Source organism: Bos taurus, chromosome 7 (assembly GCF_002263795.3).
Source record: "Bos taurus isolate L1 Dominette 01449 registration number 42190680 breed Hereford chromosome 7, ARS-UCD2.0, whole genome shotgun sequence".
In the NCBI taxonomy this organism is placed as follows: Eukaryota; Metazoa; Chordata; class Mammalia; order Artiodactyla; family Bovidae; genus Bos; species Bos taurus.
Window position 1 is genome coordinate 73,105,573 of NC_037334.1, and position 25,147 is coordinate 73,130,719.

Below are 25,147 nucleotides of genomic sequence, written 5' to 3' on the forward strand. Positions count from 1 at the left end.
ATTCTTCAGCACTTGGCTTTCTTTATAGTCAAACTCTCACATCCATACATGGCTACTGGAAAAACCATAGCCTTGACTAGATGGACCTTTGTTGGCAAAGTAAATCTCTACTTTTTAATATGCTGTCTAGGTTGTTCATAACTTTCCTTCCAAGGAGTAAGCATCTTTTAATTTCATGGCTGCAGTCACCATCTGCAGTGATTTTGGAACCCCAAAAAATAAAGTCTGACACTGTTTCCACTGTTTCCTCATCTATTTCCCATGAAGTGATGGGATTGGATGCCATGATCTTAGTTTTCTCAATGTTGAGTTTTAAGCCAACTTTTTCACTCTCCTCTTTCACTTTCATTAAGAGGCTCTTTAGTTCTTCACTTTCTGCCCTAAGGGTGGTGTCATCTGCATATCTGAGATTATCGATATTTCTCCCAGCAATCTTATTCCAGCTTGTGCTTCCTCCAGCCCAGCGTTTCTCATGATGTACTCTGCATATAAATTAAATAAGCACAGTGACAATATACAGCCTTGACGTACTCCTTTTCCTATTTGGAACCAGTCTGTTGTTCCATGTCCAGTTCTAACTGTTGCTTCCTGACCTGCGTACAAATTTCTCAAGAGGCAGGTCAGGTGGTCTGGTATTCCCATCTCTTGAAGTATTTTCCACAGTTTATTGTGATCTACACAATCAAAGGCTTTGTCATAGTCAATAAAGCAGAAATAGATGTTTTTCTGGAACTCTCTTGCTTTTTTGATGATTCAGAAGGTGTTGGCAATTTGATCTCTTGTTCTTCTGCCTTTTCTAAAACCAGCTTGAACATCTGGAAGTTCACGGTTCACAGACTGCTGAAGCCTGGCTTGGAGAATTTTGGACATTACTTTACTAGCGTGTGAGATGAGTACAATTGTGTGATAGTTTGAGCATTCTTTGACATTGCCTTTCTTTGGGATTGGAATGAAAACTGACCTTTTCCAGTCCTGTAGCCACTGCTGAGTTTTCCAAATTTGCTGGCATGTTGAGTGCAACACTTTCACAGCATCATCTTTTAGGATTTGAAATAGCTCAACTGGAATTCCATCACCTCCACTAGCTTTGTTCATAGTGATGCTTCCTAAGGCCCACTTGGACTTAACATTCCAGGATGTCTGGCTCTAGGTGAGTGATCACACCATTGTGATTATCTGGGTCATGAAGACTGACTCAGTAGGAGTCACACTATCCTGGCAAGAGCAGAAGATGCCTTGCCAATGCAAGGCTGAGCTGCGATTTTGGGAACCATAGCCTAGAGTCTGTTTCTTTATTCCTTCCAAGAATTCCATAAGCAAAATAAGTCTCCCACTTAAAGTAGATACATGAGATTTTATATTTTCTTCAATTAGACTTTTACCTGATTATCTGTGTGGCCTTTATAAATTATACAACCTCCCCAAGGCATCATGTCCTCATTTGTAAACAGGAAATAGTACTAGCAGCTGCTACATGAGAGATTTTGGGGAGATCATATCTGATGCTGGGAAAGACTGAAGGCAGGAGGAGAAAGGGACAACAGAGGATGAGATGGTTGGATGGCATCACCGACTTGATGAACATGAGTTTGAGCAAGCTCCAAGAGTTGGTGATGGACAGGGAAGCCTGGTATGCTGCAGTCCATGGCGTCTCAAAGAATTGGACACAACTGAGTGACAGGCTGACTAATGTCTGTATATACACAAAATCATATCTGGCACAAAGTAAGCATTTAATAAATGGCAATTACCATTACAGATGATGGTGATCATGAAGACAAAAAATATAATAATCATGGTACCCGCCACAGTGGAAATGGGCTAAGGGATAGACAGTAGGCTCTGGAGGCTACTGTGAATAGAGAGGCATTCGATTTGCAATGTTGAAAGCCTACTGAAAGGAACATGTCTTCAACTGCTTACATAGGGAGCCAGGTGGAGGATGTGAGAAAAGTCAGTGTGAACAGCAATTCATTGGGCTTCAGCTATCAAACAAACACCACATTGAGTCTTCTAGAAATGTTTCAGGGAAAGTCTGTGGGTGTATTTATGCCTCTGGCTTCTGATGTTCACATCAGCTTTCACAAAGTGCTTTCAAGCCTTCACTAAAAATGCTAAGAAAGTCACAAATATGGCATTTTCACTTAATTAGGATCAAGTATAAAATGAAGCTCAGCCAAGAAGAGACAGTTTTTGGAGGATAACAGCCTTGTTAGCACCTCTCCTGAGCCTATGGGCTTCCCTAGTAGCTCAGATGGTAAAGCATTCTCCTGCAGTTCAGGAGACCTGGGTTCAATCCCTGGGTTGGGAAGATCCCCTGGAGAAGGAAATGTCAACCCACTCCAGTAACCTTGCCTGGAAAATCCCATGGACAGAGGAGCCTGGCAGGCTATAATCCATGGAGTCACAAAGAGTAGGACACAGCTGACTAACACACAGCTCCTGAGCCTAAAGGAAAGCCAAGTTAACAAGTCTGTACCCCTACTACCTTCCCTCCAGGAGGTTTGCCACAGAAATATTTATCATATACAGAGTGCCCTGAAACTGCACTTTTTACTCTAATGGATAATTTCAAAGCAAGAAGTAAATGAGCAATAGAAACATTAAAGAAGGTGGCCTTGACTCTCAGGGAGGTAAATATTATACAATGTTAGTTTCTGAGCAAAGTCTTATCCAACACTCAATGTCCTAAGGGACTCTGGAACTTATTTAGTTTTTAAGGAAATGTTTCACATTTACCAACCCATAATGAGAATCAATTTGCTTGTAATTACTCCTGGCTGTTCTTTGAGTTTCAAGCTGAGCCTGGGCCAACCCATGCCTAAACTCACGGTTGTGCATGGTCATAGGGGTGAGCTGCTCTTGGGCTCTGAGCTCATTTAATTAGTAAGTCAGGTTAATACAGTTGAGGAATGGAAGCCAGGGAATTCATATATTATTTATTCTGATGTCCTTTCGATGTTACAGAGCAAAAATCTAATAAGGCATTGTGTCTACTGCTAAAATGTTTCTCCTTCAATCCTCTGGATCTAAAAACTCTAAATTACAAAGGTACCTGTTGACTCATGTGGCAGTCTTGATCACTGCCAGGGTAATCCAAACCCACACGTTTGGGCCAGCAGGTATAAGTACACGTTGATATTGCTGTTGTTTCATCACTAAGTCATATACGACTCTTTGCAACTCCATTGGATCATAGCCCGCCAAGCTCCCCTGTCCATGGGATTTTTCAGGCAAAAAAATCCCATTTTTCAGGAGTGGGTTGCCATTTCCATATCCCCAGAGGATCATCCCTGCCCGTGGATCAAACCCATGTCTCCTATGTTGGCAGGTGTTGGCAGGTTTATATATTTTTTTAACCACTGAGCCACTAAGGAAGCTCACTGTGTGTGCACACACATACTCATAAACTGCTTTACATTGTATGCCAAGGAGAAACAGTCTAACGGTCTGCTCAGGAAAATGAACCAAGCAGGCAGATTTGCACCAGTGAGACTGACAGATACTAATTTGATAACATTGAATTTTGCTTCTTTTTGGTTTGTCCACTTAGGAATAATAAAATAATGGATTCCTTTGCAATTAGAGGAAGATATTTCTTATACTTCTTCAATTCTAATGTACTTTATGTTCCTTTTATACTTTAGAATTTTTGAAATCAGTATATATTACCAAGAGGTGAATACATTCAATGTAGACTTTTAGTATTCTTATTAATGTAACAGTGAATCTTACAACTGATTGTATTTAAGAGAAGAGAAACAGTCATTTGCCAGATACTGATATCTTGATGAAAGTGTAAGTGGAGAGTGAAAAAGTTGGCTTAAAGCTCAACATTCAGAAAACGAAGATCATGGCATCTGGTCCCATCACTTCATGGGAAATAGATGGGGAAACAGTGGAAACAGTGTCAGACTTTATTTTTCTGGGCTCCAAAATCACTACAGATGGTGACTGCAGCCATGAAATTAAAAGACGCTTACTCCTTGGAAGGAAAGTTATGACCAACCTAGATAGCATATTCAAAAGCAGAGACATTACTTTGCCAACAAAGGTCCGTCTAGTCAAGGCTATGGTTGTCCTGTGGTCACGTATGGATGTGAGAGTTGGACTGTGAAGAAGGCTGAGTGCCGAAGAATTGATGCTTTTGAACTGTGGTGTTGGAGAAGACTCTTGAGAGTCCCTTGGAGTGCAAGGAGATCCAACCAGTCCATTCTGAAGGAGATCAGCCCTGGGATTTCTTTGGAAGGAATGATGCTAAAGCTGAAACTCCAGTACTTTGGCCACCTCATGCGAAGAGTTGACTCATTGGAGAAGACTCTGATGCTGGGAGAGATTGGGGTAGGAGGAGAAGGGGACGACAGAGGATGAGATGGCTGGATGGCATCACTGACCCTATGGACGTGAGTCTGAGTGAACTCCGGGAGTTGGTGATGGACAGGGAGGCCTGGCGTGCTGCGATTCATGGGGTTGCAAAGAGTCAGACACAACTGAGCGACTGAACTGAACTGACTGAACTGATATCTTACAAAACAGATATCCTGAATCGTTGTAATATTGGCTCAAAGGCTGACCTATAATCTACACAATACTTCTAATATTCCTTAAGTATTAAGTTCTTTTTGCTTTTAATTCATTCATTTTCCACCAGGAAAAATGCCCATATTACTTGCAAGTTGCACAAGATGTCACCATGAACATAAGCCAAGTGTTAGGAAAACTCTCATCCATCAACTGGAAGTTTAAATGTCCATCAACAGAGGAATGGGTAAAGAAGATATGCCACATATATACAATGGGATATTACTCGGCCCTAAGGAATTAAATAATGTCATTTGCGGCAGTATAGATGTGTATAATACGAAATGATGTAAGTCAGAAAGAGAAAGACAAACACCACATCATATCACTTATATGTGGAGACTAAAATATGACACAGATGAACTTTTCTGTGAAACAGAAACAGACTCACAGACAGCGGACAGACTTGCGGTTGTCAAGAGGTGGGCAGGTAGGGGAGGGATGGATTGGGACTTTGAGGTAAGCAGAGGCAAGATGTTATATACAGAATGGATAAACAGAATCCTACTGTATAACAAGAGAACTCTATTCAATATCCTGTAACAACCCATAATGGAAAAGAATAAGAAAAATAACATATATATATATGTATTACTGAAGCACTTTGCTATAGAGCAGAAATTAATACAACATTTTAGATCAACTATACTTCAATAAAATATATTTGAATAACAGACGCACCCTTAATATCCAAGTCACTACTCTTCTAATGGTGGAAGAATTGGAAGGGCAGAAGCCTTAAAGTCCAGATATACATGAGGGTCATGATAATATCTGCACAATGTGTCAGAGTCTATATACATATTCTGGTACTTTTCTGTGGTCACATGGAACTGATAATTGTTAGATGAAGTTCACATCTACCAAGGTACCTCCACACCATAAGAACTGGAAGACAAATCCTGCACTTTCACAGCACAAGATGAAATTCAAGAAAATATAAAAATAGTACAGTAATTCGAATTAAATTTGTGTCCAATGACACCATGGAGGAGCATTTGTAATGTTCTTTGCTTTCCCCTTGAGAAAAATTATGACTAAGCCTCACTGGAATGTCACAAGAATATTTTTCTAATGTAAAATAATTTGAAGATCACCTAAAATACTTGTTAGCTTCATTATTTAACACCACTATCTGCCCAGACACAGATACATGCTCATGTATATTGTCTTCTGTGTGATGCTTCTTAGAGCATTAATAAGATTGATCAAAAGCCCCAAGGGGGTTCTAGATTTAGTTATAATCATGGAAAATGTGGGGGTCTTAGACTTATTTTTCTCAGACACAACTGTAAAATGTATTCTTGTGAGAAAAATCTAAGAAAAGAAATAACATGGCAACAGACTATCAACAAAACACACACATCATTTTACTTAAAATCGTAGCAGGGATGTGATTTTCATCTTTCCTAAACAGCATTGCTCCCAGAGGTATATGCATATGGGATCTGCATCTTCACTTAAACCAGTGATGTCCTAATTGTCCTTTAACTGAAGTCCTTTATATTTTTGCTGATGACAAGTAAACATCAACCCAGAGTTCTTTCGAAATAATCTAATCCTACCACTTGCCCAGTGCAAGAATTAATTCTTTCCTAGAAAATGATTTTACAGCACATGACAACCTACCAGATTTTTTTATCAGTTGCAATTGTTATGAGCTTCTTATACACACACACACACATATATTTCAGTTAAAAAAAAATGTCTTTTGGCATCTTTTACCATTAGTCTAGTTTTGCCCTTAGGGCAGACATAGTTTGCTCTTTTAAGAGGACAGTCTGTGGTGACTGGAAAATAGCTATCTGTGTAAACACAGCTATCCTTTCTCTCCTAGCTTCCCTTCCTCAAGGGAAATAGGCCTCTCCTTTACTTTTCTCTGCTACTGTTTCTTCAAACTCCATGGTTTATGTGTCACTCATTTGGTTTTCTGGTTGCTAAATATCCTTCTTAAAATGCTGTGCCTCTAATTGAGCATAATATTCCAGGCATAATTTAATAATGATAATAATGATGCTGTAATGAGAACAGCTGCTACTGATGGAAAAACCAGGACTAAACATTGCACAAAGATCTCCGTTTTGATTATTTCATCACAACAAGGTATCAAAATATTATACAGATGAGAAATCATGGCTTAAAAAATTTAAGTGCCCTGATTCACGAGCTTGAGGAACCATACCAGACGGCACTTAGATTCAGTGAATGTCCTCTCATCCACCATCCCCCCAGAGCTCAAAACCCTATCTGAGCACCATTTCCTGCATGACAGGTATTTTAAACCTACTGACATAAGACGTCACTAATTTTCACTTTGCTACTGCTGCTGCTAAGTCACTTCAGTCGTGTCCGACTCTGTGTGACCCCATAGACGGCAGCCGACCAGGCTCCCCCGTCCCTGGGATTCTCCAGGCAAGAATACTGGAGTAGGTTGCCATTTCCTTCTCCAATGCATGAAAGTGAAAAGTCAAAGTGAAGTCGCTCAGTTGTGTCCGACTCTTAGCGACCCCATGGACTGCAGCCTACCAGGCTCCTCCGTCCATGGGATTTTCCAGGCAAGAGTACTGGAGTGGGGTGCCATGGCCTTCTCTGAATTTTTCTCTTTAGGAGTGGAGAAACACAATGCTCTCTTTTTTCTCTAAGTTCTTAATTCTATATGTGTATCTACTGAAATAGATATAGATATACTGAAATAGACCAGCACACAGCATAACCTGGATCCAAAATATAAACACTTGGAGATGGATTTCTCCTTTTTATTTGACAATTAAGTTTCACTGCCTACATGGTGATAAATATTATTAGGTCCCATTTAGTTCAGCAAATCCAATTCGTTCTACAGAGCTTCTCCATCCCTCTAAATTTAAGAAAAGTTGTAAAGTAAGCACAGACTATCCTGACCTTCTAGATTCCTCAGCACTTTATTTCAGGGCTTGCCTTAATCTTCCTTTAAGATCTTAGAGAACTAAATATTTCATCTTGGTATCACTTTTCACTAATGTGGTTTTTATATTCACTTATGTATTTAAACAATATCTATCTTCCTCATGATAAAGAGGAGCAGAGATACTGTGTTTTTCACCAGTATGTCTTAAGAGTTTATTACAATAATACCTGGTAAATAATTACTGCTCAATTAATACTTAATGAATGAAGAAATTATTGAGTGGAAACAAGCATGAATGCATTAACAATAAACTCAATCCTAATATTATCCTACTCCAAGCCTCCCAGAATCAAGTTATATCCTTCTCTCTGGAATGGAGCCAACATATTATTGATAAGGAGACAGGTGATAGTGATTTAGTAATGCAATTATTAGGCTCATTAGCATTTGAGAGAGGAACGAAGGGAAGTAAGGAGAAGGATAGAGAGAGAGAAAGAGCAGATGAGTATCTAGAGTTTGCTTAACAGAAAGAAATAGTAAATAAGGTGAAATGTCAGGCATCAACTTCACAGTTAGTTGTTTAAGAGATAGGATCCTAAACCTGTTTCAATAAGATTGCTTAACTACCTACTTATAATAACATCTTATAAATTACTAATATAACACTATGTCTTATTCTCTATAGCAAAGATTTGCTACCTGATGAAATATGAATGCACTCCAATTTTTCATAAGGATAGACTGCTCAGTTTTTAAAATAGGGATCTTCCTGTTTATCTAGTTCATACAAAATCTAGTTGCCACATCACTACAGATTAATTGTGCCAATCATTAGGTGCATAAACTAGGGCAAATCACTTTACTTCCTCTCATCTCTTTCTGTAGTTGTAAAGACAGAAATAGTAACACATATATTATAGACATTAAACTAAAGTGCTCACAGGTGACAAAGAAGATTATTATATAATCATAAAGGTGTCAATTTATCAAGGAGATATAACAACTGTAAATATATATGCAACATCACAGCACCTTAATATATAAAGGAAATACTAACAAAACTAAAAGGAGAAATAAACAGGAATACAATAATAGCTTCAATTCCCCACTGTTAATAATGGAGAGATCATCCAGACTGAGAATCAATAATGAAAGAGTGGTTTTGAACAATACTATAGAACAAATGGACCTAACAGCAATAGGATACAGCTTCTTCTCAAGCATGCACAGAACATTTTCTAATATAGATTATATGCTAGGTCGCAAAACAAGATTAGCAAATTCAATAAGATAGAAATGATATCAAATATCTTTTTCAACCACAATGGTATGAAACTAGAAATCAGTAACAGGAAACTCACTCACACATGAAAATAAAACAACTCAATCCTAAACAACTAATTTATCAAATAAAAAACCAAAAGAGAATAAAACATTTCTTGAGGTAAATGAAATAGAAACACAACAAACTTACGGAATGCAACAAAAGCAATTCCAAGAGGAAAGTTCGCAGCTATAAACACATGTATGAATAAAAAAAATAAAGTTCTCAAATAAAGTACCTTGAAGAACCAGGAAAAGAAGAAAAAACTAGGCTCAAAGTTGGCACTACAGAGAACAGGATACCAATGAAAATAAAACAATTATAAATGAAAAGATTAAGAGCTGGGTACTTGAAAAGATTAAAAAACTGACAATTGTTAACTAGGCTAACCCAGAAAAAATGAGAAAGAGCAAAAGTAAACAAAATGATTAATGAAAGAGAAGACATTCCAGCTAATACCAAAAAACACAAAGGTTGATGAGACTTCTATGAACAACTGTATGCCAATAAATTCAACCTTGCCAGTAAGTTAAATAACCTAGAAGAAATGGATACATTACTAGAAACATACAGTTTACTAAGACTGAAATGAAGAAATAGAAAATAAAAACAAACCAATTATTAGTGAGAAGATCAAATCAGCATTGAAAAACTTCCCAACAAAAGCCCAGAAACAAATGCTTTCACTGGTGAATTTTACCAAGCATTTAAAGAAGAATTAATGCCAATTATTCTCAAACTCCTCCAAAAAATTAAAGAGAAAGGAATGCTCCTGAACTTTTTTTACAAGGCCAGGATTACCCTGACACCAATGCTAGATAAGGATACTGTAAGAAAAGAAAACTACAGGCTAATACTCTTGACATGTATAGATGCAAAAATCCCCAACAGAATAATAGTAAACCAAATTCAACAGCCCACTGGAAAAATCATACACCATAAACAAGTAGGATTCATCTCTGGGATACAAGGATGTTTCAGCACATGCAAATCAAAATGAAAGATAAAAATCATATGATTAACTCAACAGATACAGAAAAAGCATTTGGAAAAAAAATCAACATTTTTTTTATGGTAAAAACCTTTGTCAAATTAGGTTAGAAGGGATGTATCTCAACATAATAAAGGCCATTATATAATAAGCTCACAGTTCATATCATACTCAATGATGAAAGGATGAAAGCTTTTCCTCTAAGACCAGAAATAAGGGGTCCACTCTCACCACTTCTATTCAACACAGTACTAGAAGTCCCTGTCATAGCAATCAAGAAAGAGAAAAAGAAATAAAAGATACCAAAATTAGAAAGAAGAAAAAATGTCTCTATTTGCAGGTGATATGATCTTTCACATAGAAAACCTTAAAGATTTCCAAAAAGCTGCAAGGAAACAAATTCAATAAAGCTGCAGTACACAAAATTAACATTAAAAAAATGAGTTGCAATTTTATACACTGACAACGAACTGTCAGAAAATGAAATAAAGAAAACAATCCTATTCGTAATAGCATCAAAAACAACACAATACTTAGAAATATAGACTGTTTAATCAAGGACGTTAAAAATCTGCATAATGAAATCTGTAAGACACTGATGAAAGAAACTAAAGAAGATGCAAATAAATGGAAAGATAGTATATGTTCATGAGTCAGAAGAATTAGTATTGTTAAAATGTCCACTACCCAAAGCCATCTATAGGTTCAATACATCATTTACCAAAATTTCACTGAAGTTTTTACAGAAATGGAACAATCAATCCTAAAATTTGTATGGAATGACAGAAGATCCTGAGTAGCTAAAGCAATCTTGAATAAGAATAATAAAACTGAAGTGTATCATACTCCTGATTTTAAACTATACTATTAAGCTATAGTAATCAAAACAGAATGGGTCTGTCATAAAAACACACATAGACCAATGGAACAGAACTGAGAGTCCAGAAATAAACCCTCACATTTATGGCCAGCTAATATCTGACAAGGGAGTTAAGAACAATCAATAGAGAAAAGTCTCAGTCAAAAAAAGGTGTTGGGAAAACTGGAAAACCCATGCAAAATAATTTATATCACAGAAATGCAAATCAAAACCACAATGAATAACCACCTCACACCTGCCAGAATAATCATCATTAAAAAAAGACAGATAAGTGCTAGCTAGCTAGAATGCGAAGAATAGGGAATCTTCTGTACTAATGATAAGAATATAAATTAGTATAGTCACTATGGAAAACAGCATGGAAGTTTCTCAAAAAATTAAAAGCAGACCTACCATATGATCCAGTAATCTTGCTTCTGGGTACATATCCAAAAGAAATTAAAGCACTATTGCTAAGAGGTTCCTGTATGCACAGGTTCATTATGGCATTCTTTACAATAGCCAAGACATGGAGTCAACCTAAATGTCTACTGTTGGGATGAATGGATAAAGAAAAGGGGACACACACATACACAATGGAATATTATTCTTCCATAAAAAGGAAATCCTGCCGCTTGTGACAACATGAATGAACCATGAGGGATTTGGTTAAGGGAAATAAATCAAAGACCAATTTTGTATGATCTTACTTACCTGTGGAATTTAAAAAGAACTCATAGAAACAGTTAAAAGGTACAAACTTTCAGTTATAAGGTGAATAAGATCAGACTATCTAATCTACAGAATGGTGACGATAGCTAATAAGGCTGTACTATGTACTTAAAGTTGCTAAGAGAGTAAATATTAGAAGTTCTTCACACACACACCCCCCCCCCTCATAACTATTTGAAGCAATGAATGTGTTAAATAACCTCACAGTGGTGATCATTTTGTAATATATACACATAACAAATCATTACATGGTGCATCTGAAGCTCACATAATGTCATATGTCAATTTTATCAATTGACAACATGTCAATTATATCAATTGACAATATGTCAATTTCTCAAAAAAGTTGAAAAAAATCTCTATCATTCATCAGGGTAGTTGTGAATTGAAATAAGATAGGTAAAAGCCCCTCTATAAAACTTAAACTTTCTAAAAGTCTAAAGAATTATCATGTTAATTTTAAATATTCATGTCAGAACTATGACATGGAACACTTGTGTGTTGACTGCATTATTTATTAGGCATCATCAGTATTTTTTAAAATAAAAAGACCTTGTTTACTTACCTATGAGGGTTGTGAAAGGCTCAAATGAAATAATACCAGTACAAATGCTTTAATCATGTACAATTATGATTATTTAAAATATCAGTCAAATTCTACCACAAAAAATGCTCTTACCACAAAAATTCATTACTAGTACACAGCAACAAATTTTTTTCAAATTATCCTTACATCAACTATTTGAAGCAACCAAAGAATCAGAACTTTGAGGAACACTATTCTCTAAACTGTATCATAAGTTATGAAAACACAATGCCATTTGAAAGATATCTACATAACAAATGATCAAAATCCCAGAGACCAATTTCATTAAATAGCTCCTTGTAGCAAAGATCTAATGTGAAAACAATGATGACTTGGAAATACAAGTATGAAATCAGGCTTTCAAAAAGTACATGTAAATTTAATTATCCCTCGAAGTTATTTTTTGAAATGGGCAAAAATACCAGGAATGTGTCATAAATGCTGTATTTCTGCTCAAAGCAGTGATTTAGAGTTGCACAGCTTGCCAAGGCTTGACTTCCTCTGAAAGGCAGAGGGTATAAGGAAAGTAGTCAAGCTGCTCATTATTTGGAATGCTGGATATAAAATCATCAGTTTCCAATTGTTTGATAGGATGAAATATAAAAACACCACAAAAAATTGGCAGAGAAAAAAAGATTCAAAGTCCTACTCCACCTTAAATGGCCTCACTGTGTGACCTCTGAAATGGTAATGGGTTATGAAATCAATGTTTTAGCCTACACAAAAGTGTAGGTAGCTGGATTGTCAAGAAGGATGCTAAAACTGTGGCCTAGAAAAAGCACCAACACTCTAAACAGGTCAGCACAGGAAACAGAATACACATGCCTCAAACTTGCTCATCATATAGCCTTCAGCAAGAATATAAAATACATTTTATTCACTGAAAATAGTTTCTCGAAACAAAAAACAACCCACCGAGCCACAATGTATGAACACATTAACTAATTCAGAGGCCACCTTTACCCTGCACTTGCAGAGGTAATGTTTGTAAAAGGCAAAGACAATTAGGGCATCTTGTATCATCCTGCCATCTCCACCTATTTTCCCAATTGGTGCAGCTCTCTGCACCAATTCCATATAATAAATGCCCGAAATAACCATTAGTCTCCGTTCAGACTTTAGCATTTCCCTTTAATTGCTAGATTACTACTTCCCTACACTTCTCTCCTGGAATTTAAGGATGAGATGAAGAGGGTGGCAGCATCATTGAAGGAAGACATTGCCAGTGCCTCCCTCCACCAAATTTGGCAAGCTAGCACAAACCTAACAGGACTGTGGTCTGAAATGAATGAGGGTAGGAAATCTATGCCCAAGGAGAACCTTAAAACCCAAGTGCAGTCTAGCTGGATTCTCAAAAAACTTACAACTTTCAATTTCCAAGGTGCAGTTTTGTTCATCCAGTGGGTACCGCCTCAGGTCCATCATACAGGCAGCTGTGGTTGTGATTCTAGAAAAGAAATATCAGTGATACATGCTGTTAGCTGGTCCATGACTGAGCTGGAAAAATTAAGTCCCAAAGAAGATAGCACTGGGTCTCAAGGAGCCTGATTTAGCCTAATCTCTAACAAAAAGAGTGCTACAACTTTGGAAAATCATTTTCCCTGGTGGGCCTCATGATGCTTTGTAAATTAAACAGAGTGTACTAAATTAGTATTCTCCCAAGATTTGGCCCATTACCTACCTGGTACCCCAAATCACCTGGAAGCATTTATTAAACAGGCAGTTTCTATTCTCCAGAAGCTCTTGTGATGGAATGGGGCCATCCCAGGACTCTATTTTACAAGCATGACAGGTGATTGAGAAAATCAATGTGGCTCTCAGTCTTCCACTCATGTTTGTTTTCTCCTTCTTAAGATCTTAAAATCAAATTTCCCAACAATCTCAGCTTTGGTCCATCATTTTTGACATTTCTATACAGAGTGTAGTGCTTTGCAAGTGTGTTAGTATAATACACAATAAGCTTTTCATCTGTCACCTAATTTGCTCTATCCTGAATAATCTTTCTATAGCCCTTTAGAGAGTTTCCTCCTATTGGTTGGAAGGATTATTTATCTAAAACAGACAGTACCTTTATAATTTATCAGGGAGAGATGTATACGTCTCCAGTGTCTTTATATTTCTCTGTCATCATTTTTCACTAACCTCTCTTTTCACTAATAGAAGACCTACCAGAAAGAGCCAAAAAACATACAGTCCTAAGTGATTATCAGTATGGTTTCTGATCAATAAGGCAGCATAATTTTATGAAAAAGCACACTTTAAAACACAACAGACAAAGGTATGAATCCTAATTCTGCCTTGTTAACACTGAGATATATATCAAAATGGTCAATATCTCCTAACCAGCCTTAGTTTCTTTGTCTGTAAAAAGGGGGCATTTTAATAACAATAATAATTACCTAACAGTTTCTGGATGAAGTAATATAATAATTTATGTAAAGAATATAAAAGAGGACCTATACATAACAGGCCCTTTACATCCGGTAAACAAAACCAAGGGAAAAACTGGTGTTGATGAACTTTGGCATACTCTACTCTGAGAGGCACTATACTTGTGTGTTGGAAACAGAGAAATAAATGCAGCCCTAGCTTGAGAGAAACAATCCATAGCTTGACCTTTTTCATTAAAAGGTCTCAGGCATTGGGCTTCCCTGATGGCCCAGTGGTTACGAATCTGCCTTCCTATGCAGAGGGTACAGAATCGATCCTCTGCTGGGGAGCTAGGATCCCACATGCTTCATGGCCAAAAAAAAAAGAAAGAGAAAAGAAAAGGTTTTGAGCACAACTTACACAGTCCAGGTAGACTGAATCTATGAAATTCCTTGGTCAGGTTTAAGCGTCTTACGCCTTTGTTGTAGGATGAAACGCATAAGTTATTGTAAGTAGTTCCTGCCTCTTTAGTTTGATTACTGCTTCATTAAGGTTTGTGCTTTGCTAATTTTTGCTTTCCTATTTAGTCATAAGTGAGCATCCTGTGACTGTTGTTCATCTTGGACTCCTTCCTCTCCTTTACCAGGAGGATTCTCTGCCTCAACTCCTCAGCCATCTGCCTTCTTCAGCGTCCATGGCCCCACTGCCCCACTTCTGTGTTACTATAGGATCTCGGTCTCTTAGTCTCTCCATCTGCCTCCCTACTATTGTTTATACGGTGGTAAGACATTTTAAAGACACAGATAGGATTCTACCACTCCTCTTCAAAATTTTTAGAGGCTCTTCCAAAAAATTCCCAATCTTGGCTATGACGTACTGTTACCTGAATAATCTAACCTTTTCTTCTCAATATGATCTCATACCAAGTCGTCACTCACTATTTCCAGTCTTCACATCTGTTCTCTCTGCCTAGAATATGAATTTCCCCACCCCCGATACTCACAAAGCCCTATATTTTCCTTATCCTTCATCTCAAAATCACCTCTTCTGAAAGGGATTTCTTAAGCAGTCCACCCAAAGTATCTGCCTTACTCAAGCTCCATCTTAGCTATTTATTTTCTTTAAGGAATTATTACAATCTGAAATTATCTTGCTTATTTCTATTTTGTAAGAATGATGTTTCTCAGTAAACTTTAAGCCATTTAAAAGCTGAATTTTTTCTATTTATTGTAAGAGAATCAAAAGGGATCTGTTGAAAGGATAAAGACATGAATTATAGAATGAAGCACTTGGTTTTGCTGTGCATAAATCTTTTATTTGGGGGATTATTTTATTGCATAATTTCTCTTTTTTAAAACTTATATCTTATGTTTTAGAGATTCATTTTATATTTTTAACAGTAAGTAAAACTTAATCTACTTATTAAATTATATAACTAGTTAAAGAGTTTACTATTAAACTGATTGTTTCTGCTTTCGATGGGACTGATCAAATGTCTATAATTTATTATTTTATAAATTATAAAAATTATATAAAACTTTAACACTCACATTTGCTCAGGGTTAAAAGAGGACAATTTATTTTGGTTATGTGATACTTGGCTAAATTTTTCACTGGTCTACTGTCTTTATTTAACATGTAGATGTAACTGAATTACCACTAACATAGAGGAACTTGTGTAGAAGAGAAATTGTCAAAGGAAATAAAATTAGCTACCTAGTGGGCATACAAATTCTCATGCTATTTGAGTAAAATAGCAGATACAATCTTCATCTTGATACACTAGATAAAATTAACTTTGTTTGATAGAATGAACACCAAAGACATGAAAGGTACAAGGGCATACATAGGATAAAGAGGGACAGTCAAAAATAGATGTCTGATTGTGTAGGTGAGGTGAATTTTGCAACTGCTACTGTAATATGCTGTGGTTTACGCTTTCCACTGATGCATATTCAAGGCAACTAACATCTGTGAACACTAGGGCTGTGAGCAAGAAAAATAAATTGACTAATGCTATTGCAGAAGCAATTGGGTTTCTACTTATGCTTTAAAAATGAAGTATTAGGAAAGTGTTTTTCTCACATCAACAACATTCATATTCCCACTGATGTTTCACTTTTTTTTTTTTTAAATGTTATAGCATACTTCATAAAGGGCTTCCCTGGTGGCTCAGTGCTAAAGAATCCGCCTGCCAATGCAGGAGACAGATGTGGGTTCGATCTCTGGGTTTGGGAAGATCCCCTGGAGAAGGAAATGGCAACCCACTCCAGTGTTCTTGCCTGGGAAATCCCATGGACAGAGCCTGGCAGGCCACAGTCTACGGTGTTATAAGAGAGTCAGACTTGATTTAGTGACTAGTTGACTAAAAAACAACAACTTCATAAAACTAACTAAAAATATATATAAATGTTTTCTAGTTGATGTTTATAAGCATTTGTGTCTCCTGTTGGGATTAAAATAGAAATTCTGTAGCCAAAATAATCCACTTGGAATCCTGATAATACAGAAAAAGATGAGTGACCAGGGACAAGGCACTTACACGCACCAATGTGTGGTTGCTCCTGAAACAATGAACTAAAAACTTGCCATATTGCTTTATTATGAGATGATAAAAGTAAGAAAAAAATCTGTAACACTAAATGTTCTTCATCTTTTGTTATTACTCACTGCTAATGAGTAGACACAGTGATAACTCATTTAACCAGTAGCTACTTGGTAGCGGGCATATGTATATGTTTGTACACGTGAAGAAATGTAGAATATTCACACCCTTATAAGCAAATCAGAGCTATGATATAAATCATGTCCCAACATATAAATATTCAAAAAGAGTCATTATGTCATATGTGTATATGAAATCCTTATTAACAAATTTTAAGACAAAGTACAGACTGAACTGAACAGACGTAACAAATCTGCATATTTTCTAGGTGTTTTATGAGATCAGAAACCACATCTATTTTTATTTGTATCTCAAAAACCTTGCCAGGTGCTGGCCTATGCCAAGATTAAAATAAAAATAATAATAACAACAACATAAAACAAACAAAATTGTCAAGGTCACAAGTATTCTCAAACTGAGGATTTTGAAACAATTCTCTAATATAAGTGTCTGATTCAATTTATTTTAAAAAGTCCTAAAACAAATTTGAAGTCAAAATCATCCTTACAGAAGAAGCCACCTTGGAATAAATTTTATTCAGAAAAGCTCAATGACCAACATCAAAATCTATTCCTTGGGACACTGATTTATAACAGAGCTACATTTCTCAAAGAATAAATCAACAGAATAAATATAATTAATGGGTTTTTCATGAACCTGCCTTTCTGAATCCTGATAAACATCCTTAATGGGCCTTAAATTACTCAGCATCACTACATTTCAAAGAGTCTTTGAAATGTAGCTAATAACTCATTAGGCAGGTATCCTGGTTAAGTTTTAAGACCATTGGGAAATATATGAAGACAGTCCAGTTTTCAGTCAAAGGAAACAGTCAATGATGCCTCCAAAATGAAAACTGAAGAAATCGTCTATAGTTAAAACTGGAAATGTGTCTTCTTTGGGGGGCTGAATACTAATGCATGACGAGAGCTACTTTTGGTAGCACCACTGAAACTCTAGTACTTTGGCCACCTCATGCGAAGAGTTGACTCATTGGAAAAGACTCTGATGCTGGGAGGGATTGGGGGTAGGAGGAGAAGGGGACGACAGAGGATGAGATGGCTGGATGGCATCACCGACTCGATGGATGTGAGTTTGAGTGAACTCCGGGAGATGGTGATGGACAGGGAGGCCTGGCGTGCTGAGATTCATGGGGTCGCAAAGAGTCAGACACGACTGAGCGACTGAACTGAACTGAATATTCTAACTGGGCTAAGAGATCTTTAGATAAACTTTTTATTCCTCAGCCATTGGGCACAGTTATCCAAAAGATTTATGTCACAAAATACTGACATAGTGCAGGAAAACTCAGTATGTAACAAAGCATAAAAAGTCACTAGAGGCAGCTATAAAATCAAGAAATACAACTATGCCAGTATTTCATATCAAAGACATAACAGACATTTTAAAGTGTCATTAACTGAGATTTACTGATGCTAGTATATCATTCCAAGTTTGAATATGACCTAAGATAGTTATTAAGTGATAACAAATGCCTTTGCCCCTCAGCCAATAGGAAATAACTGAGAATCATCAATGTGACACATGGGGTCTTTCAGCAGATTGTTCAACAGGGGCTTTTAGGAGCTAAAATATATGGTTAATTCCCAGTGAAGAAATACTCACAAGTCTTACTTCCTGTCCTAGTCCCAGAGCCTGTAAAGGTGAACCCACTGGGGCTGGCTGGGGGAGAAGAGGAAAGCTTGTTCCAGAGGGAACTGTCTGAGGGATCATGAGAGTTCCTAAACAAGGCAAAGGGGGAATAAATGACTGATTGAAAGGCAGATATTTTTCCCCCCTAGATCTGAAGAAAGAACAAAGCACAGATAATGGAATCCAATGTGGAAGATGTCAAAACTGAAAAATCCTTATACAGATTGCCTGTTCAAACTAGCATACAATCATTTCAGCCTTTCTAAATAAAATTTTTTTTAAACCTTCAAAAAAAAAAATAAATAAATAAAATATATGGTTAATCATGTGCCTTAATATGTGAAAAACTTGTTAGGATTTCAACCAGAGATTATCAAAAAGTGACTCTGAACTTTTACTTTGATCTATCAAGATAACATTCCAGCTGTTCCACCAAAAAAAAAAAAATTCAGCATCTTGGCATATTTTTTAAAGAAAATTAGCTGCCTTATCCCCAACTATGTTCAAAAAACAATGTTCTAACTTACTGCATGCTTGTACTTTGTTCAAAATATACATTTATTAAACACACAACTTATTCTAATTACAAGGGACAAAAAAGGAACCTCTGGGATTAGTAGGCAGCATTAATATAGAAAAATTAGGATGTTAAAAAGGTCAATTATCAAAAAACACATTGATATTTTTGTATGATTAAATATGTATTATGAAAATACATATTTTTCTAGCTGTAAAACAAACATTAAACACGTCCAACTATGGGGGGAAATTCCAATTACTTTATTTCAGCATAAAAGTATGAACTGAAATTTTGAGAAGTTCTAAAGAGCTCATCTGAGTCACTTCCCCTGAAAGTCCTTAATTTTTTTTGTTTTAATATCTCCAAGAAAACTTGACATTATTTTGTATCTTACAACTATTCCAGTTGGGAAACTAATGTCTTACATATATCCCCTCTTACATGTTCTTGTCTTTTGTAGAGAAGACAGAACACCTACTGCAGGAGTCAGCTGACCTCAGCTCTGGTATTCTCAATAACAACATATCTCAAATTAATTGATCTCTTACTATGTTCCAGACACCATCCAGTGTTACTGAAACATATCATCTTCTTTAACATGAGGAGTGTCCTATCATTATTTCCACTTTATAGATAAGATAATAGAGACACAGAACGATAGAGTGATTTTCTCCAAAAGTTACAGAGGGAGTAGTGGAGTTGAGACTTAAATCTAGGATGTTAGTCTCCGAAGCCCACATAGGTAACTACCAGGCTATCACTAACTAGGCAGGTTGACCTTGATGAAGTCATTTAGCCTCTCTGGAGGACTGGCCAATTTCTTAGATCCCAAGTGAGCTTGGAAATTCTACAATGCTGTGAAAATACATTACATGTTCTATGACCCCGTATATTTTGTAATTTTGTTTTACCCACACATTCAAAGACTGTATTTCACAGCTGTTAATTCTGTTTTAGTCAATTATGTAGATTAGCCCACCCCAGACATGCAAACACAGGCCGCTCCCCTAGGAGTCCCACATATTCTCTCCCGATTGAAGGTCTCCCACAGCATTTTTCTTCTAGCCTATGCTTTTGATTTACCTCCATAGAGGCCTTCTGCTTAAATTATAATCTCCAACACTGATGCATAATTGTTTTTAAAAGTTCTTTACAAGTCCTCCTGTAGAGTCACATGGGCTACTATGCTCAACTTTGTAATCACCAAAAAAAGTAAGATTGCTAGCAATCATGCTACCATTTGACAAATCATGCCTTTCAGACTGGAGCTATTTGTACTCATGTGCAGCTGTTGGCTTTCTGTGACTCCTTGCTCTTTTGGAATCTTATTCTCTGTAAAGATACCCTGCACAATAAAGGAAACACAGGTTTCTGCTACAAATTCAGGGATTACAATGAAAGACATTTCCTTAAGTAACATGCCTATGGAATCCAAACAGCAGTATCTCAAAACATCTCATTCTGTAAGCATATAAATCCTAATCAACCAAAATGTTGATACAGACATACCCATCTGTAGTCAGTCCTGTGTTTATCAAGATTCTCCATATTACATTCCTGGTGGTCTTATTCACAAACCCTTTGCTTGTCTCATAAATGAGAATATCCATTCTTCGTTCTAGATTAAATCTTAAAAGGATTCTTACCCTGAGGGGGAAAAAAAATCTTTTTTTTTTTCTCTTTTATTTTTTGATTCACAACCTAACAACTGAAATCTGGCTTCAGATCGCCATAAGAGATTTAATTATACAAGAGCCACTTATCACTGGGAAAGACATATAGCCAGGACTCTAATTATTTCAACAATGATTTCTTTTTAGTTTGTTTTCACAATTTAAAACAGTGTTTAGATATGCCAGATACTTATTGTTGCATTTAATATTTAAAATAGCTTTTTTATTTATGACGCATTAGAGACATACCGTTTCAGAATAAGTTCACCAGTTTTATTCCAGTCCTTTATTTATATATTTATTCTTTAACAAAATGAGAGGCTCACAGCTGCTGATCTATAGCTGGTCAGTGACTGACTGAGGTTATAACCTCAGACGGATCTGCTGTCACTTCTCCCACATCCAGTCCCATATAATTTTAAACTGTAAACTACACATGCTGGAGGTCTTCCTTCATTTCTCCAGCTCCACCCTCCACCCTTAACCACCAGACTAGACTGCGTAGACTTCAAAACTTCTCTGACTTCCGGCTGGATTTGGTCAATGGGGAGCAGAACAGGAGTCTGAGGAGGGGGAAAGTGAGAGTCTGGGAACTGTACTCCAGACCCCATCCCCAGGAACTTGTGAACAGGTCCCTTGACTATTCCCTCCTCTCGCTCTTGAAGTCTAGGATGCAAGGGAACAGATGGCAACCTGCTGATCCTATCTCGGGGGTGGGCAGGGAACGGTTCCTTCTCTTTATAAATTGACTCCTTCTCTTTGTAAATTACCCTTTTATTACAAGTCATCTCAAATTATCCCACTTTCACTAAGGCATCTGTTTCCTGTTGCACCCCTAACTGATAGAATGTATTATAGAAATGTATTTAAAATCTGAAGTTTCTCTAGCTAGGCTGTCAAAAAAATTAGAAGCATATTCCATTCCTGGGTCCTTTTATCTTAGGATTTTAGGGATGTGGGGATGAAGTTTTCCTTGTACTTAAAATGAACTGCCTCCTTCCTATGATTCCAGTCTCAGTTCACTGGAGCCCACCCAAAAAGCACTATCTCTCCACGCCAGCCAAAGCAACCCTTTCTCCCCTACCACTTGTCACTGTCTCGTTTAATTTTATTTCCTTCACAATACCTATCATAGGATTACCCTGGCAGTCCAGTGGTTAAGACTGGACTTCCAACTGTGCTTCCAATGCAGTGAACGCAGGTTCAATCCCTGGTCAGAGAACTAAGATCCCACTCATTGTGCTGTGTGGCCATTTTTTTTTTTTAAATAAAATAACACGGAGAAAATACTTCAAAAAGTACTTATATTACCTGAAATTAGTCTGTGTATGCATTGGCTTATTCATTACCCTCTGTCTCCCTAGCAGACTCAGAGTCTGTGTTAAGCTGGGTTTTTACAAAGCAGATCCTTAAGGATGCTCACTAGGGATCACCATCTGTGAAAGCAAGAAGGAGCTGGACAAAGGAAAATGCTGATGTAGGATGCTAGCCCAGCAACATGGACGTTCTGACCAGAGTACTGCCATGAGAGTTACTCACATGAGACCGAAATGACCTTTAAACCACCTCCCTCTTCCACCATCACTACACACACACACACCTTCCTTGAACAGCTGGCATCTGATGGTTGAGAAAAAGATACACTCGATTAAAAGGTCAGTGAGAAACATGTTCTGAGGTTGATCCAGCCTCCAACATGCCCTCACACACATTTTCCCTGCAGTACATGGTTATAACTGTGATCACCTAAACCAGTAAGTAAAAGAGATTTTACTGTTATTGCTGCTGCTGTTATTTTTCAAACACAAAAAATAAATTACTCAAAGCAGCCTCCTATCACATACTAGCAACTCAGCTTGCACTTATGACTCCAACAAAAGCTACCAACAATGCCATTTCAGACTTATCTGCCACTCATCTCTAACGGCAAAATATTTCCATCTCAGTGGCATGTTTGCTATTTAAGTCTTTTATATAAAACAGGTACCAAATACGCAGGAGAATGTTTCACACCATTAGAAGCCACACATTTGTGTTAAAACCTTATTCAGTGCTTCATGTTAATTATATTTCAATGGAAGTGGAAGAAAAGAATTAAAAGTAAATAAAAAGTGTGATATGAAGTATAAAAAGATGAGAAAACACAAATTAAACCTGAGGATTATTACCTATCTAATCAGCAAAAACATTAAAGAAATGATAATATTCAGTACTACACATTTTGCAGGGAAACGGACCCTTTCACACATGCTACCAGTAGAATTATAAATCAGAACACTTTCTGGATGACAGGCTTTCTGTAACAGAGAAGAATGGCTAGCATAACGTTCGTTGATCTTCTCTAAGTTTCGAATACACGGGGGCACAGAGGTCAAGAACAGAGGCCTTGGCAGTGACGAGTGGTGCTGGGCTCATATCTTGGCACTGCCTCTTGCTGTGTGACCTTGAGCCAACATATAGAGAGGAGCTGCTATAATACAAAAGGTCCTTTTGAATGCTGGACAATTATTTCTTCAGAATTCTAAGGAGGTATGACCCTGAGCATCCCACAAAAAAGCAAGACTTTCTTCTGACTTGAAAAAATCATCCTGATTCTTCAGAAGCTTTTAGCTACTTAGGATGAAGTTTTGAAGTGGGAGTAGAGGGTGCCTGTGGATAAGATCAACTAAAAGGTGAAATCCAGAGAGCCCCTTATAACTGAAGACTGCTGCTGCTGCTGAAGACTAGTTTAAACAAAAAGCTTAGAATTTAAGATGGAAAAAAAATGTCTTTAAAAAGTTATCCCCACACATGTCTTGTGATGCAGCGTGGTTAAAGAAAACAAGAGAAAAAGAAAAAAAAAAATTGTCTTGTACCCAAAAGATGATACACTGAGTAAGAACTGTGTGTTCCTGCTCCGTCGTGTCCAACTCTTTGCAACCCCATGGACTGGAGCCGCCAGGCTCCTCTGTCCATGGAATTCTCCAGGCAAGAATACTGGAGTGGGGTGCCATTCCCTTCTGCAAGGGATCTTCCCAATGCAGGGATCAAACTCAGGTCTCTTGAGTCTCCTACAGTGGCAGGCGGATTCTTTACCACTGCACAACCTGGAAGCCCAAATAAGATTAGCTGACTAAATAGAGAACTGAAGCAGAGTGAAGTAAATCATCAAAAAAATACATAAACCCTGGGGTTCATTTTAAAGAAAACTCTTGGAGAAACAGAAAAGGCTCGCACAAAAAAGGACATAAACACTTATGTTGAAAATGACAGACAATTTATAATACAAGTCACTAAATATTATTATAGCACAGTACAGGTCACTAAATGTTACTGTTTGTGTGTTAGTCTCACAGTCATGTCCAACTCTGTGACCCCATGGATTGGAGCCCTGTCAGGCTCCTTTGTACATAGAATTCTCCAGGCAAGAATACTTGAATGGGTAACCATTCCCTCCTCCAGGCAATCTTCCAGACCCAGGGAATCTAACCCAGGTCTCCTGCACTGCAGGCAAATTCTTTACCATTTGGGCCACCAGGGAAGCCCAAATGATTATTAGAGCACAGTACAAAAGGTACGAATGAAGACAAGCACATCCAATTCCTGGATGAAAACTGAAAACATCAGAAAAGGTATCAGAAAAGGAAAAGGTGTGTAACACCATTTTTATACAGATAATTTCATTTCCTCCAAGCTGGAAAATGGGGACAGGGTTGGAAGAATGAGAGGATGGACAACAAGGTAAAGAATGGTTGTGCTGTCAGTATTTCCTGCAGCTTGCCTGGTCTCTCTCTCAGTTTCTTTCTCCGGGGGGGAAAAAAAATGGCAAACTAGCTTCATAATTCAGTAAAATGTTACTGAGTATTAAACCCTGAAAATTAATTGTTTAACAAATAGATGAGTGAGCTCTGCTGTTCCACCTGAAGAAGAAAGCAGACTGATGGATGTAATAAGAGCCTCTATTTTTACAGAGGGCTCAAGGGAGCAATGATGGGCTGTTCGCATGGTCCAAATAGGAAGCTATGGTCATAAATTCTAACATGAAGGACATGGAGGATTTAGGTTAAATAGAAAGATGACTTGGCTGATAGTGAAGGCTATAAAATCATGAAACAGATCCCTGGGTGAATGGTAGATTTCCCTTTCTGGAAATGATGTGTAAAGAAGAGGCTCATCTATCAGGGTGATGGAGAGGGGCCCAGCACATTAGGATGGTTTAGGTGACAAGTCTGCACTTTCTGGTTCACCAAAGCAGCCTCTATCTTTAATTTCCAGCAACTAAAGCAAATGCCTAAATCCCTTGCAGCCTGAGCGTACCTCTGATAAT

At 37.3% G+C, this 25,147-nt stretch overlaps 1 protein-coding gene and 1 non-coding gene across 4 annotated transcripts in view; one reads left to right on the forward strand and one right to left on the reverse strand.

Annotated features, from left to right (window-relative positions):
- Positions 1-25,147, reverse strand: part of GABRB2 (gamma-aminobutyric acid type A receptor subunit beta2) — a 293,693-nt gene that overhangs the window by 126,402 nt on the left and 142,144 nt on the right. For all 3 annotated transcript variants that reach the window (XM_024994535.2, XM_024994536.2, NM_001192760.2), the window contains one exon: positions 13,325-13,407. In XM_024994535.2, the coding sequence (XP_024850303.1) occupies positions 13,325-13,407 (83 nt within the window). The remainder of the gene's footprint in view (positions 1-13,324; positions 13,408-25,147) is intronic.
- Positions 18,601-18,726, forward strand: LOC112447602 (small nucleolar RNA SNORD22). Its single transcript, XR_003035797.1, has one exon. It is a non-coding gene; the product is annotated as a small nucleolar RNA SNORD22 (small nucleolar RNA).